This window comes from Podarcis raffonei, chromosome 10 (genome assembly GCF_027172205.1).
Source record: "Podarcis raffonei isolate rPodRaf1 chromosome 10, rPodRaf1.pri, whole genome shotgun sequence".
Classification (NCBI taxonomy): Eukaryota; Metazoa; Chordata; class Lepidosauria; order Squamata; family Lacertidae; genus Podarcis; species Podarcis raffonei.
In genome coordinates, this window is record NC_070611.1 from 21,482,296 (window position 1) to 21,497,566 (window position 15,271).

The 15,271-nt window shown below is 44.0% G+C and overlaps 1 protein-coding gene across 4 annotated transcripts in view; it reads left to right on the top strand.

Moving 5' to 3' along the window:
* The window catches only part of TSPAN12 (tetraspanin 12), an 86,212-nt gene extending 72,058 nt beyond the window's left edge, over positions 1-14,154 (top strand). For 3 of the 4 annotated variants that reach the window (XM_053407346.1, XM_053407345.1, XM_053407347.1), the window contains exons 6-8: positions 1,072-1,179; positions 9,009-9,152; positions 12,438-14,154. In XM_053407346.1, coding sequence (XP_053263321.1) covers positions 1,072-1,179; positions 9,009-9,152; positions 12,438-12,743 — 558 coding nt within the window. In that variant the 3' untranslated portion in view covers positions 12,744-14,154. The remainder of the gene's footprint in view (positions 1-1,071; positions 1,180-9,008; positions 9,153-12,437) is intronic. The other variant, XM_053407348.1, reaches the window with a different exon arrangement.
* Positions 14,155-15,271: the final 1,117 nt, after the last annotated feature.

Below are 15,271 nucleotides of genomic sequence, written 5' to 3' on the forward strand. Positions count from 1 at the left end.
TCAAGCACTGACTGGGGTCATGAGAAAACAAGCTGTACACATATAAAAATAGTCTTTATTTTTTGTGGGTGGAGGGGGAGAATTGTAAAGGAAATATTTCCTCACACCTATCAAGCACTCACTGCTGGGCAAGTATTGCTGCTGCTGTTTATTTTACCAGCGAAAATAAACTATGGGTGGTATTCAACTGAGGTTCTATTTAGTTCCACCGAAGCTAATGAGCGTGACTAACTTAGCTTCATTAATTTCAATGGGTCTACTCTGAGTAGGAGTTAGTTGAATACCACCCATGTGTTTTTTCCTATCGATTCTCTTCACATTTTATTAGAGTGTTTTTCAGTCAGGTCTTCTTTTTTTTTATTATTTTTTTCCAATGCAGAATCATAACAAAAATTACAAACATTGAATCCAAAATAGTACTGTACAAGCAAAAAAAACCCAGAACATACAAAAAAAAAAAAGAAAAGAAAAGAAAAAGGAAAAAAAAGGGAAAGGAAACAAAACAAAACTAAACAAAAACAAAAAAGCACACATCTGCAGGGGGGAAAAAAACCATATCATGACGTACATAAACACAAATTGTTCAGTCAGATCTTTTACTGGATAAATATTCATTGTAATTGATTCCCTATCATCCTGGTCAATTTCATGCGCAGGTGTTGTGGTGGTTGTTATTTTGCACAATTCTAAACAAGAATGTATTGCTTTCCTTCAATGAAATATCAAATATAGTCAATATCGGAGAACTGTTTTTGAGAGGAAAGAGCAAACCTGATGAGGTTTTTCCTCTTCAGCCTTCAGAAAAGGGAGCCATGAAATTCCTCACCGTGAAAAACGATGGACAACAAGCTTGAACAGTATTCAGAAGCATACTGCAGAGCTTAGACATTGTGCTAGTAGCCTTATCCTTTATGAATTTCTCTCATCCCTTTTTGAAGCCAGGCAAGATGGCGGCCATCACCGCCTCCTCAGGGAGCGAATTGCATAGCTGAATAAAGTACTTTATTTTGTCCATCCTGAGTTTTCCAACACGTGGATTTATGTTTCTGTGTTTTGTCTCCCCGCCCTCAGGTCCCTGTGCAGTGGTCAGATATGGTCACTTTGAAAGCCAGAATGACCAACTACGGCTTGCCTAGATATCAGTGGCTTACTCATGCTTGGAATTTCTTTCAGAGAGAGGTAAGTGGTCGAGCTGATACTAAAATAATACAGAATTATGACAGAACAAAAATAGTCATAAACCGCAGGTAAAACATTAAAAAATACAAAACCAAGCTGATCCATTTCCCCATAAATCTGAAATAAAGATACAAAAAAACAACAACAGCAAGAAAAAACCCAAACAACACCCCAGCCCCCTTTAAGAAACACATAGTTTGTGTTTGGTTTTAATGAATTAGTATAGAAAAGGGAAGTGAGAGCTGGACCATAAAGAAGGCTGATCGCCGAAGAATGGATGCTTTTGAATGATGGTGTTGGAGGAGACTCTTGAGAGTCCCATGGACTGCAAGAAGATCAAACCTCTCTATTCTTAAGGAAATCATCCCTGAGTGCCCACTGGAAGGACAGATTGTGAAGCTGAGGCTCCAATACTTTGGTCACCTCATGAGAAGAGAAGACTCCCTGGAAAAGACCCTGAAGTTGGGAAAGATGGAGGACACAAGGAGAAGGGGACGACAGAGGACGAGATGGTTGGACAGTGTTCTCGAAGCTACCAGCATGAGTTTGACCAAGCTGTGGGAGGCAGTGGGAGACAGGAGTGCCTGGCGTGCTCTGGTCCATGGGGTCACGAAGAGTCGGACACGACTAAACAACAATAATAGAAAAGGGAACAATAGCTCACTCTCTTGCCTGCTCATGATGAACAATAACCCTGAAGACATGCATTTATTTGTTGGAAAGAGCAGCCAGATTAAGGGAGCAGTTGCAACTCCCTCCCCCCCGGCTGCAGGTTTTAATGAAATGGTGGGGTCTCCAAAGTATTTGTAGACCTGTCGTGCATGGTAGCCAGAGCAGAAGGTGGAGGATCAGGCAGATTGCTGTGCTGCCATGGAGCTAGCAAAGCAATTGAGCCCCATGCTGTCACATAATGGAAACTGCCTTGGCATCCATCAGTTTCCAGTTCAGGGCTGCCCCCACACTAGAAAACCCCACACAGGAATCCTGCCAGCGACACTTCTGCTTACCCCCTCATTTGGTGGGCAGAAGGGGGGAGTTCCACAGCGGCCCACAGGGAACATGATTGACATGTCTGTCCATTGAATCCAGCACCACCCAGTTAAAAGGGGGTTTGAATTGCTGTGCCACTAAGTTATGCTAAGGACAGGCAATAGAAATAGTACTGGGCTGGATGAATCTCAGGCCTGACCTAGGACTCAGCTACACAGCTGCAAATAAAATGTTTTAAGTGTTTTGTAATGTGCAATGTACAAATGCGATACTAGATGGCGACAGCGAGCTATGGAAATTTCAATGTATTTTTCAAAACTTTTTTTCCAAAAAAGCGTTTTCACAGCATTTTTTAAATATGTGTATAGATTTCACCCTAGGGTGGAGGAGTTTAACGTTCATAAGTTAAAGTGAGAAGCTTTCCCACAAAATGAAAGCAAAGAGCTTGTCAGAGATTGCTAATACTGACTCTAGTGTGAAACTTGAATGTCTAAAAGTTGGGTTTGAGGTGCAAGTACTGTGTTTTGGATTGTTGATATATTAAAATGGCCAGTTTTTGTTTGTGTTTAATTTATTGCATCAAACGTATGGTGAGAACAGCCCTGGTTTTGTATATTTTTGGATCCTTGCTGAGGGGAAACACAGCACTGTTTGTTTGTGTTTTTTAAAAAAGAATGAGCTATTCTATAGCGAAAGCATGGAAGTGCACAAGGTAAAAGCCATTAATTCTAGATATATGTTCACGCACAGGAAAAGAACACTTTAAATGCCTGTCATTCTCTTGCCCTGGTTGAAATCTGAAATCTATCACTGTTGCACAGATTTCCTGTTTATTTAAGTGTTTCCTGGCCACATTTGATGTCTGTATTTGTTTTAGAAAGCACTCAATAGACAGAACGTAGAATTAACAAGTTTAAAGTTGCACTCCTCTAAAGCTATTCAAGTGTGAGAAGAAATAGCAGCTTTTTATGAAGACAGAATGAAAGAATTCTGGTTTGCTTAACCTGAAAAATTAACTTTCTTTCTTGCACTCGGGTGACTGGATTTAAAAATGGAGCCACTAACATCTTCATCCAGAAAGCTCAGTTTCAGAAATAGCTGTGGGGAGTACTTGTGGGGAATTGCTGCCGTGATCAGTAATTGAGAATCTCTCTCATGATGATTTTGCTCTAACTTAGGGCTGCCATTCATCCGGAATTTCCAGGACATATCTGGAATATGGCAGTTGGAGACAGTGTCCGGGCGGAAATTGCTGAAACGTCCTGGAAAATCTGGACGTATGGCAACCCATGTCAGAATTTCCTTAAAAATACACTGGTACCTCAGGTTACAGACTCCAGTAACCCAGAAATAGTACCTTGGGTTAAGAAGACTTTACCTCAGGATGAGAACAGAAATCACCTGGTGGCTGTGGCGACAGCGGGAGGCCCCATTAGCTAAAGTGGTGCTTCAGGTTAAGAACAGTTTTAGGTTAAGAACGGACCTCCAGAACGAATTAAGTTCTTAACCCAAGGTACCACTGTAGCTCAGAATCATCTTCTTCTTCTTCTTCTTCTTCTTCTTCTTCTTCTTCTTCTTCTTCCTCCTCCTCCTCCTCCTCCTCCTCCTCCTCCTTCTTTGCAAAAAAAAACTTTTGCGTCCGGATTTTCAGTTTTTGAAATATGGCAACCCTACTTTAACTGGGGAAAACCTCTGTCTATCTATTTACAGACACTTAAGTAAAAATGTGCAGAAGTGTTTTACCCAAATGCTCATTCAGAAATTAACCTGATCCTGCTTTCCAGTGAGCAAAATGACATCGCAATAAATCACATTTAAGTCATACTTAAGCCACTGAAATAAATGGACTCAAGTTAGCCATGCACATGTGTCAGGGCTGCCCTAGGTCCCAGCTCACAAAGGACCAACGCTGCTTCGTTGTTAAGTATAAAAGTCTTTATTGAAGTTCAGTTTCACTTCCAGAGCCGCAGCGCGCAGCCCCACGTCTAAAGTGTCAGACCACTGATGCTCCGTCTGAGTCTCCTCCCCCCTGACACCAATTTAAGATCCTAGCCTTGCTCCACCTTCTCCGCTGCTCCTTCCTCCTCTGGGTCCGCCTGCCCGCCGGGGTTCCGCCCTTTCTAGCCTCTTCTCCCGCTGATTCCCCTGAGCCTTCTCCCTCCCTCCGGCGGGCTTTAGGAGCTGGTTCCCCATCCGGGTCTCCTGCTGTTCCGCGCGCCTGCACATTTGAACTTGGCGCGCGCGCCCAGCCAGCAGCTTTCCTCCTGACCGTTTCACTGCTGCTGCCACTGCTTCCCCCTTCGGGGGGGCTAGCTGCAACTGACCTCCCTTCCGTTCCCCCACTCTCCGATGGAGGCGTGGTCAGCCCTGACTCCCTCTCTGGAGGAGACGCTGGCCCTGACACATGTGACTCCTCCCCCCCACTATGCTCTGGTGGGGAAACTGGTCCCGATCCTCCACTGCTGCTTTGGGGTTCCCCTCTGGCTCCTTGTTTCTGGTGCGTCCCCCAGTGTGGTGTAGTGGTTAAGAGCGGTAGTCTCGTAATCTGGGTAACCGGGTTCGCGTCTCCGCTCCTCCACATGCAGCTGCTGGGTGACCTTGGGCCAGTCACACTTCTCTGAAGTCTCTCAGCCCCACTCACCTCACAGAGTGTTTGTTGTGGGGGAGGAAGGGAAAGGAGATTGTTAGCCGCTTTGAGACTCCTGAAGGGGAGTGAAAGGCGGGATATCAAATCCAAACTCTTCTTCTTCTTCTTCACTGCTGCTTTGGGGTTCCCCTCTGGCTCCTTGTTTCTGGTGCGTCCCCCCTGGGACCCCCCTTGCCCTGACCATCGGCGCCCCCTTCTGGGAATCTTCTGATTCGCTGGAGAAGCTCATGGAATCTCTCGGGCCACTGTCATACTCCCCTACGCTGCCCTCAGATTCTTCCCCTTCGCTCTCCCAATCCTCTCTCCCCAGTGCTCCTGCTCCTGATTCCCTGACAACATGGATTTAAATGGGTTGACACTGTGTGTGACTTTGGCTGCAATTCCACCACTTGCTACAAGATTTAGATTGGGCAGACAAAGGCCTCCACTCACTTCCATGGGCTCAGCTGGCCTCTTATTGTTCACTGGTGGCATCCCTGAAATATGGTGTTTGGGGGGTGGGAATGAGCCAGCCCAGGATCCGCTGCATTGGGTCCAATCCAGACCCAATTGATGCTCCATCCCAAAGCTGGCTCAGGAAGAATGCACCATCTTCCTCCAACACAACAGCTTCCACTGCTGCTACTGTGAGGGCCCAGGCTGTGAGCACAAGTGGTCCCTGGGTCGTGATTGCACCAGGGAGTTAGTATAGCTCTGCCGGTGGGATAGGTAAAGGTAAAGGTAAAGGTACCCCTGCCCGTACGGGCCAGTCTTGACAGACTCTGGGGTTGTGCGCCCATCTCACTGAAGAGGCCGGGGGCCAGCGCTGTCCGCAGACACTTCCGGGTCACGTGGCCAGGGTGACAAGCTGCGTCTGGCGAGCCAGCGCAGCACACGGAACGCCGTTTACCTTCCCGCTAGTAAGTGGTCCCTATTTATCTACTTGCACCTGGGGGTGCTTTCGAACTGCTAGGTTGGCAGGCGCTGGGACCGAGCAACGGGAGCGCACCCCGCCACGGGGATTTGAACCGCCGACCTTTCGATCGGCAAGCCCTAGGCGCTGAGGCTTTTACCCACAGCGCCACCCGCGTCCCATGCCGGTGGGATACAGCTGCTTTATTGCTTGCACAGATGAATGCTGGGAGATTTTTTTAAAACTTCCTCCCGGGTTGAGTCCAATCAACTCTCATTGGCCGTGGTTATTTGCTTGGCTGGTAATACAAAAACACTGCTTTTCTTGGCTCAATAGCAAAACGATGGGCACTTGGCATTTGTTTTTACTTATTTATTTTATTTTATTTATACCCCGCCCTCCCTGGCCAAGACCGGGCTCAGGGAGGCTAACATCAAATATAAAAACAATTGATTAAAATGCAACTTAAAAACAGGATTAAAATACACTTAATTTGCAGCCTCATTTCAGTGGAAGCCCAGATTAAAAACTATTTAGGGGGGAGAAAACGTCAAAAAAAGCCAGGGAAGTCCCCAAGTAGGGGTTCCATCACAGAAGGAAAAAGAAAAAGGGGGAGGGGATCATTTTGAAATGTTTCTGGAAACTGAACAATTTATTATAGTAATTTGGTGAACACGTCTCAGCTCTTTGAAAATTTTTGTGTTTAGGGTTTTCACAATGCCCCTTTAATATACCCCACTCTCCTCCCCCAAACACTTCTAGCTATAAACCTGCCAAACACATGTTTTTGGGTGGTGGTGTTTTTTTGCAGGGTTAGAGCAGTATGTGTGCAATCCTTAACACACACACACGCACACAGCAGAAGAGAGGATGTTGTTTCAGAGTGAATCCCAAAGGCCCATCAATGCAATATCTATTAGTCCATTGCTATGCGGAGCAAAAATGTAAATGAGAGCCATTCGAAATAATGGAGCATGGTTTTGCACAGAAACCTAGGTCAAAACCAGCTGTCTTTATTCTCAGAATAAATAGAAATAAATCAGACATCTTATAACATTGATGCTCAGAAACATGGATGTGTATTTCATTCTCCAGTGCAGACTGGAACATTGTCGTATTTCAGAGTGTGACTCCCCCCGTGACGCTGCTTAATTGGAATTCATAGGTTACCGTATATCCAATGCTAGTCCTACTCTGAGTAAACCCACTAAAGTTACTGGACATGAGTAACTTAAGTGCATTAGTTTTAAAAGGTCGACTCTGAGTATAACTTAGTTGGATGCAACCCCAGTTATTAGATTTATCTGTCTTCATAGGAACTTGCTTCAGAAGGTTCCTTCAGAAACTATTCCTCCATTGCCATTCATTATCAGTTAGGGTCTGAAGATTTCAGATCCCCTGTCCCCATTCTCCCAGTTTTCCACTGGACTTCATTTCTGCATAGTAAGGAGAAATGATAGTTATTTCTTGCCTTACTGGGGCCTTTTGGTGTCAGTTTGAACTAATATTCTCCACTCTTTTCTACTCTCTCTGTGCATGTGTGTGAGAGACATACATCTGCAAGTTGCACCTGACAAACTGAGCTCTGGCCCACAAAATCTCACGACACAATGAATCTGTTAGTCTTTAAGGAGACATCACAGTTTTGTTTCAGTTGACCAGTGCAGCTGTTCCTTTGAAATTTGTTGCTGTGCACTTTGAAGCCCGTTTCTGTTTCATGAGGACTAGAAACCTGTTTTAAAAAGAAGAAAGCTGAGATTCTTCAGGTGCAGAATGCCCTTCTGCCTGATTTAAATGCCGCAGAAGTGACTGCCTATGAATAGAATTTCCTGCTGTAGAATTTCCTATGAATAGAATTTTCTCCTTTCTTTAAAATTAGCCAGAACCCCAGCAGCACTCTCTTGCCAGATATACTTTGGAAATAGGGATACATATTAAATGTATCCCTGGCCAGGGGCAATCTTTTAGGAGGCTTAATTAGAAAAGCTGTCTTCCTATTATGGGACTATAACTGATTTGGTGTGTTTCCCGTTTTGAACATTCTGCTAACTATTTTTGACCGCTTACAGATCAGCTATTGAATGCGTTAGAGCGGCGCTCATTTTCTGCCCTAATGAGGGCCTATCTTTTTATTTTACTGAAAGCAGATAATTTTAGTTTGGAAAGGATGTTTTTTTTTTTTAAAAAAAAATACTCGGCTGTGTTTTATGCAGAGTTCTCTCACTTCCTGATACCAACTTGTTAAAAAAAGGTATGCATCGCAAGACACAGGAATGAACCCGAGGTTAAGGGGAATGTGTTTAATGACTACAAATCACACAATTTAGTGTAGGGGTGGGGGTGGGGGATGGGATCTCACTTGAGCTTTTCTGGAGTTTATGGCCCATTTCTAGAGTCAGTGATTTATAAATTTCAGCCAAGGTGGAAGACTGAGAAGCAGAAGGAAGTAGCCAATTTGGCACACCAGAATATTTATTTACTAGGGACGCGGGTGGCGCTGTGGGTAAAACCTCAGTGCCTAGGACTTGCCGATCGTATGGTCGGCGGTTCGAATCCCCGCGGCGGGGTGAGCTCCCGTCGTTTGGTCCCAGCTCCTGCCCACCTAGCAGTTCGAAAGCACTCTTAAGTGCAAGTAGATAAATAGGTACCGCTTTATAGCGGGAAGGTAAACGGCGTTTCTGTGTGCTGTGCTGGTGCTGGCTCGCCAGCTGCAGCTTCGCCACGCTAGCCACAGCCTCTAGAGCGAGATGAGCACGCAACCCTAGAGTCGGACACGACTGGCCTGTACGGGCAGGGGTACCTTTACCTTTACCCTTTAATATTTATTTATTTACATATAAAACACATACATATGCATTTACACAATACACATACATAACATGCTATCTTATTTTCATAAAATAAAACATACCTACATTACTCTATATAATACCTACCTATACTGTACATATCAACATACCTACACACCTACCCCACATGAACACCCACCAAGTGGCTTGACTTCCAGCCACTCTTGTTACGCTACTTTATTTTTCCAACTAGCTTAAACGCATTTCATTATTTCTTTAATCTCTTCTTCTATCTTGACTTTACTCTCCTTTCACTTTTCTGGATTCACTCAATATCTGTCAGAAATTCTACTTTTTCCACATAAAGGCACACCAGAATATTTAGTTGAAGGGAGAAATAAGGTGCATTCAAAGTCATACTAGGCTCCATATGGGGTGCAGGATGGAAGGGGACCTCAAATTCTTCTTAATTCCCATGGAGAATCACACCTGTGCCACCTTCCTTTTGCAGTTTAAATGCTGTGGAGTTGTGTACTTCACGGACTGGCTGGAAATGACGGAGATGGACTGGCCTCCGGACTCCTGTTGCGTCAGAGAATTCCCAGGATGCTCCAAACAGGCGCACCATGAGGATCTCAGTGACCTTTACCAGGAGGTAAGGATGTCCACAACATTTTTGTTTCTAAGCTTTGGAAGGTGGGTGCTGCTGTTATGGTGCTGACCTTTAAAGCCCTAAACGGCCTCGGTCCAGTATACCTGAAGGAACGTCTCCACCCCCATCATTCTGCCCGGACGCTGAGGTCCAGTGCCAAGGGCCTTCTGGCGGTTCCCTCGCTGTGAGAAGCCAAGTTACAGGGAACCAGGCAGAGGGCCTTCTCGGTAGTGGCACCCGCCCTGTGGAACACCCTCCCACCCGATGTCAAAGGAAAAAACAAGTACCAGACTTTTAGGAGACATCTGAAGGCAGCCCTGTTTAGGGAAGCTTTTAATGTTTAATAGACTATTGTATTTTAATATTCTTTGGAAGCCGCCCAGAGTGGCTGGGGAAACCCAGCCAGATGGGCGGGGTATAAATAATTTATTGTTGTTGTTGTTGTTGTTGTTGTTGTTGTTGTTGTTATTGTTATTATTATTGTTATTATTATTATTATGGCAGTAGCTTCCCATGGAGGTCATTCAAACATCAGGAAGAACTTTTGGATGGTAAGAGCGGTTCAACAGTGGAACAGTCTCCCTTGGGAGGTGGTGAACTCTCCTTCCATTTTTTAAAATATTATTTTTATTAAATTTTCTGTTTTACAATTTGGAATACTCATTTAAACATCCTTAAAATATCAATGACCTTTTCTCTTTCCATGGTTCATTTTGCATATCATAAATCCCTGCATATTTTACATAAACTAAACCATTCAGCATTCCGTTATTACATCCATCCAACTTATTCACACTGTTGAATTTATCTTAATGCTGCCAACGTTTTCAAGTGTACATAATTTCCCCCATATATTCATTAAACATTTTCCAATCTTCTTTAAACGTATGTTCTTCTTGTGAATAAATTATTATTATTATTATTATTATTATTAAGCCATTGGTTCAAAAATTCTGCTCTTCTAATTTGCCTCCTTGCACAGGTTTCGTTTCCCTCACTTAAAAAACCCCAAACTCCAGTTTTATGTATCCGCATTGTGATAATATGCAAGCTACAAAGGACTTTTAATTTCACCTGCAGTGAATTAAATGCCTCGCTCTTTTCATTATCTTCCCACTTCTTTTATCTGAAGAGTTGAAGTGTTTTGTGCGGAGATTTGGATGGAGTATGAACTTTACGGCTATTAGTGAATAATTATAGGCGATCCCATCAATGAGTCTCTATTTTCACTTGTCACATAGCTCCAAAGATCCCTCAGAAGTATGTGGAGAGCGTGGCCTTTTGAATCTCCTCCATGAGAGACCTATAGCTTTCTTATTCAACAGAATGTGCTTTCCTGTGAAAGGAACAAACTCATCTCATCATTTTGGGAGTTCATTAAAAATATCTGTATAGTGATATGGAGCTTTGGAGACTTTCTTCAAAGTCCTCAGAGATCTTGGCATCTTGGCTTTTTAACGAACATAAATTTTTGTGACATCAAAAGGTTCTGTAGAAAACGGGGGAGGGGGAAGAGCTGGAACAGAAAAGGCTGTTTTATGACTAGGAAACTTAAAATTCTCTCTTTCTCTTTCTCTCTTTAATTTATTGAAAATTATTGTCTTGTTCATTGGCGTTCCTACTCCCCAGGATAGCTAGCTCACTAGTAATAATAATGCCATTAAATATCAGCATTTGAAAGCAGATAAAACGCTGGAACAGCAGAACAATAAAAAAACACACAAGGCAGAATTAAAACCAACTCTTAACAATAAACTAAATGGCATGGGGAAAATGAAAAGAAAAGAAAAAAGGCTTTTCCTGGCAGTGGAAGGTTGTAAGCATTAGTGTCAGGCAACTTTCTCTGAGATGGGAGCGTTCCAGATGTTGCTACTGTGGTTGAGGGACTTACCCTCAGAGCATCGGGAGTACCTGGAAAAGGACCTCTGAAGATGACCTCAATCGATGGGCAGGTAGGCTGGGAGTAGGCTGTTTTTGAGGCTCCTGTGCCTCAAACTGTAAAGGTAAAGGGACCCCTGACCATTAGGTCCAGTCGTGGCCGACTCTGGGGTTGCCACACTAACCTTGCTTTATTGGTCGAGGGAGCCGGCGTACAGCTTCTGGGTCATGTGGCCAGCATGACTAAGCCACTTCTGGAGAACCAGAGCAGCACACGGAAACGGCGTTTACCTTCCCGCCGGAGCGGTACTTATTTATCTACTTGCACTTGACGTGCTTTTGAACTGCTAGGTTGGCAGGAGCAGGGACCGAGCAACAGGAGCTCACCCCGTTGCGGGGATTCGAACCACGACCTTCTGATCAGCAAGTCCTAGGCTCTGTGGTTTAACCCACAGCGCCACCCGCGTCCAGCCTCAAACTGTACAGGGCTTTAAAGGAAAGCATCAATACTTCGAATTGGATCGAACAATATAACACAAATGCTGTGGAGCACTGCAACAGTTTCTTAGCACTGACGTGAAAGGCTTGAAAAGCCTATCAAGGTGAGAACCAGTGCAGGTACCAGCTTCTTTTCTAGATAGTCAGTCTAGAAGGATAACATGATCAGGTACCTCGACCCGCAAAGACTCAAGGAGAACTATGAATTCATCTTGATTTCTCCTGGGATAGGTATTCTGTCAGGATAAGACCCTGTTGGCGCCCAAAGCCAGGCCTGAAACCAAGCTCCTAGAATGCTCAGACTAACACAACAAACACCTTGCCCCAGCAGGGAATATTTTCAGCCAGTTTGGATGATCTTTGGAGTCCTGGGTGGGCTTTTGGGCTGGTCCCATGCCTGATTCCTTAGGACAGCTGGGATCACCTCCCCTTGCAAAATATATCCGCTACTTCCCGAACCCAGCCAGTCAGGACACACGGCCAACAAGCCAATGATCTAAAATAATAATAATAATAATAATAATAATAATAATACCCCGCCCATCTGAGTGGGCTTCCACAGCCACTCTGGGCGGCTCCCAACAGAATATTAAAACCATGATAAAACCTCAAACATTAAAAGGGCTGCCTTCAGATGTCTTCTAAAAGTCAGACAGTTGTTTATTATGTTGGTGCTGCACCAAGAACCCAAGTGGACACAAAGCAGAAATATCAACTTGGCTATGTCCATCTGGTTTCTCTTATGGCTTCTAGGTCAGCACCCTTCTCCCAGATGGAGTCAGGGATGATAGCTGTTTTGTTTTACGGACTGACATTAAGCAGCAACACCAAAAGTGTTGCGAAAAAGATCTGGAAATTTGGGGTAATGACTTCCAATGGTGGTTGACCTTTCTCATCTCTCTTGGTCCACAGGGTTGTGGTAAGAAGATGTATACTTTCCTGAGAGGAACGAAACAACTGCAAGTGCTTCGGTTTCTTGGAATATCGATTGGGGTCACCCAGATTCTGGCGATGATCCTCACTATTACTTTGCTGTGGGCTCTGTATTACGACCGACGAGGCCCAGGTACAGATCAAATGTTGTCCTTGAAGAATGACACCACACAGCACCTGTCATGTCATTCAGTGGAACTGCTGAAACCCAGCCTGACAAGGATTTTGGAGCACACATCCATGGCAAATAGCTTCACCACACACTTTGAAATGGAGGAACTTTAGAGTGATCGTCACTTTTGCTAACTGTACATTTGAAAGAGGAGTCTGAGGTTATCATTCTGATTCAGAGAAGAAAACAGAATTAATGGAGATTTTCTTCACGAATGACAGCAATCCCGGGCTCTTAACCTTTTTATTTCTTAAAACGTTCGTGGCCTGAAGGTTCTAGCTATAGTTTTACCACTAAAATATATCTATTGTTTTAAGTACTGAGAGTGAATAGGTTCTGTTTTTTGAGAAGATGTGCATTATATAAAATGCTGATTGTAGCAGGGCCTTTAAAACTTTTTAAAAAAATAATCAACATTTTAAAATTAAGAAGCATCTGTCAAAAAGAACATATTCAGGTTATGGCTTTAGGGCTCTTTGATTCTGTCTGAACTTTTGATTTTAAATGATTAGGTAAGAGTGTGGGCAACTTGCTCAGCACTGAGAGCTGATCAGTGTTTTTGCTTAATTGTAATTTAAGTAATTTTCATAATCATTTGGAGAAATGGTAGCTGGATGTGTTGCACTCTGATACTCTGATGTGTTGCAAGGCGCAGCTGTTGGATAAGTTGCACTCTGATAAGCTTCTTCTGGGGTTGTTAATCACAGCCGAAGGCAGACCCTTCAAAACCTGGAAAAGGGTCTAAAGCCATGAGGTTGGAAAACAGGGATTGCTTTCTCTTTTAAGTGCTTCTTTCTTTCTTAGATTTTACAAAAAAAAATCCAAGATAATCACCTTTCCCGCTCCGTGTACAGAATCCACCTAGACTGGCTTTTGAATCTTACTTTGATGTTTATGATGGGATGGCATCCTCTGTCACACCTGAGGGAGCCACACTAATTTAAGGACTGTGGCATACACCGCTCTCTCTTCCTATAGAGTGGAGTGGCTGCTGCTCAGAATCTGCTGCCTGAGGCAGTGCTCTCACTCTGGCTAATGGTAGGACCAGCCCTGGGTGAAACATATTCAGCTGCAGCTTAGTGAAATCCATGTGTCTTAGCTTCCCTGTGTAGCCATAGCCAGTGCAATTCCGAAGTTGGATCTTCGGATCTTTTTCTCCCCCAGCATTTCAAAACCCTGAACATCCAGCCCTCCCACCACGTGCACCTAGACGCACAGAGCCCATATCCCATGGGCAAGCTAATTGTTGGTGCACAGTTAGTTGTTTGTAAGCTGGTAGGACTTGATAAATTGCTAGGAAAGCCTATTTCAACCCCTCTGCTTGGACTTTGTGGAAATTGCCTCTAAAAGATCAGGGATGTTATTTGTATATAATAAGGCATGTGTATGTGTAGCAGAACTGAAATCCATATTCACATTTTACTTCACACTTTTAAATTTTGTAAAAAGAGAAACGTGTGTTTTTAGCAGTGTCTTTATCTAGCTGTTTTTTTAAAAAAAGAAATACAGTGGTACCTTGGGTTACAGATGCTTCAGGTTACACGTTTTTGGGTTGCGCACCATGCCGAACCTGAAAGTACCGGAACTGGTTACTTCCGGGTTTTGGTGCTCATGCATGCACAGAAACGCTAAATCGCGCTTTGCGCATGCGCAGAAGCACTGAATCGTGACCTGCGCATGTGAAGACGCGGCGCTGTGGGTTGCAAACGTGCCTCCCGCACGGATCACGTTCGCAACCCGAGGTTCCACTGTACCTCAAACATCTACTTTTTAAATTAATTTTTAATGTTCAAATTAAATTATATGGTCCAGAGAGATTTTTAAAATGCTAATAAATGAGTTATATCTGAAATACCCACTTTTAGGAGAGGAAATTAAGTGGTAAGAGAGCCAGTGTGGTGTAGTGGTTAAGAGCGGTAGTCTCCTAATCTGGGGAACCGGGTTCGCGTCTCAGCTCCTCCACATGCAGCTGCTGGGTGACCTTGGGCCAGTCACACTTCTCTGAAGTCTCTCAGCCCCACTCACCTCACAGAGTGTTTGTTGTGGGGGAGGAAGGGAAAGGAGATTGTTAGCCGCTTTGAGACTCCTTAAAGGGAGTGAAAGGCGGGATATCAAATCCAAACTCTTCTTCTTCTCTTCTGAATGGTCTTGGAACTGGATTTATTGAAGAGAGATTCTACATTCTGTCTAAGCAAGGGATCGTGAGGATAATGTCTTTAATCCTCTTTTTCCTGCCCTGTTCATTTTTTGTTCGGAATGTGTATGGTGTTAACTCTCCCATTGAAGCCAATGATGCATACATGTGTTTAATTCTGGCTTGATTACTCTTAACGTTTGGTTTCTTTCCTGTAGCACATGACCTGGTTCATTTTCTTGAATCATCTAGAGCTGTTTGTACCTGTAGAAAGCATTCTGTGGGCCACTGCTTGGAGGATGCTTTCATCTAGATTGCATGGGGAGATGGATGGATGGCCAACACTTGTCCAGCCAGCCTCTCCCAGCCTGGCGTCTTCCATATGTTGTTGGACTGCAGTTCCACCAGCCACACACAGAATGCCCAATTATCATGGATGGTGGGAGTTGTATTTTTTGCTCTATAAGACTCACTTTTCCCCTCCTAAAAAGTAAGGGGTAATGTGTG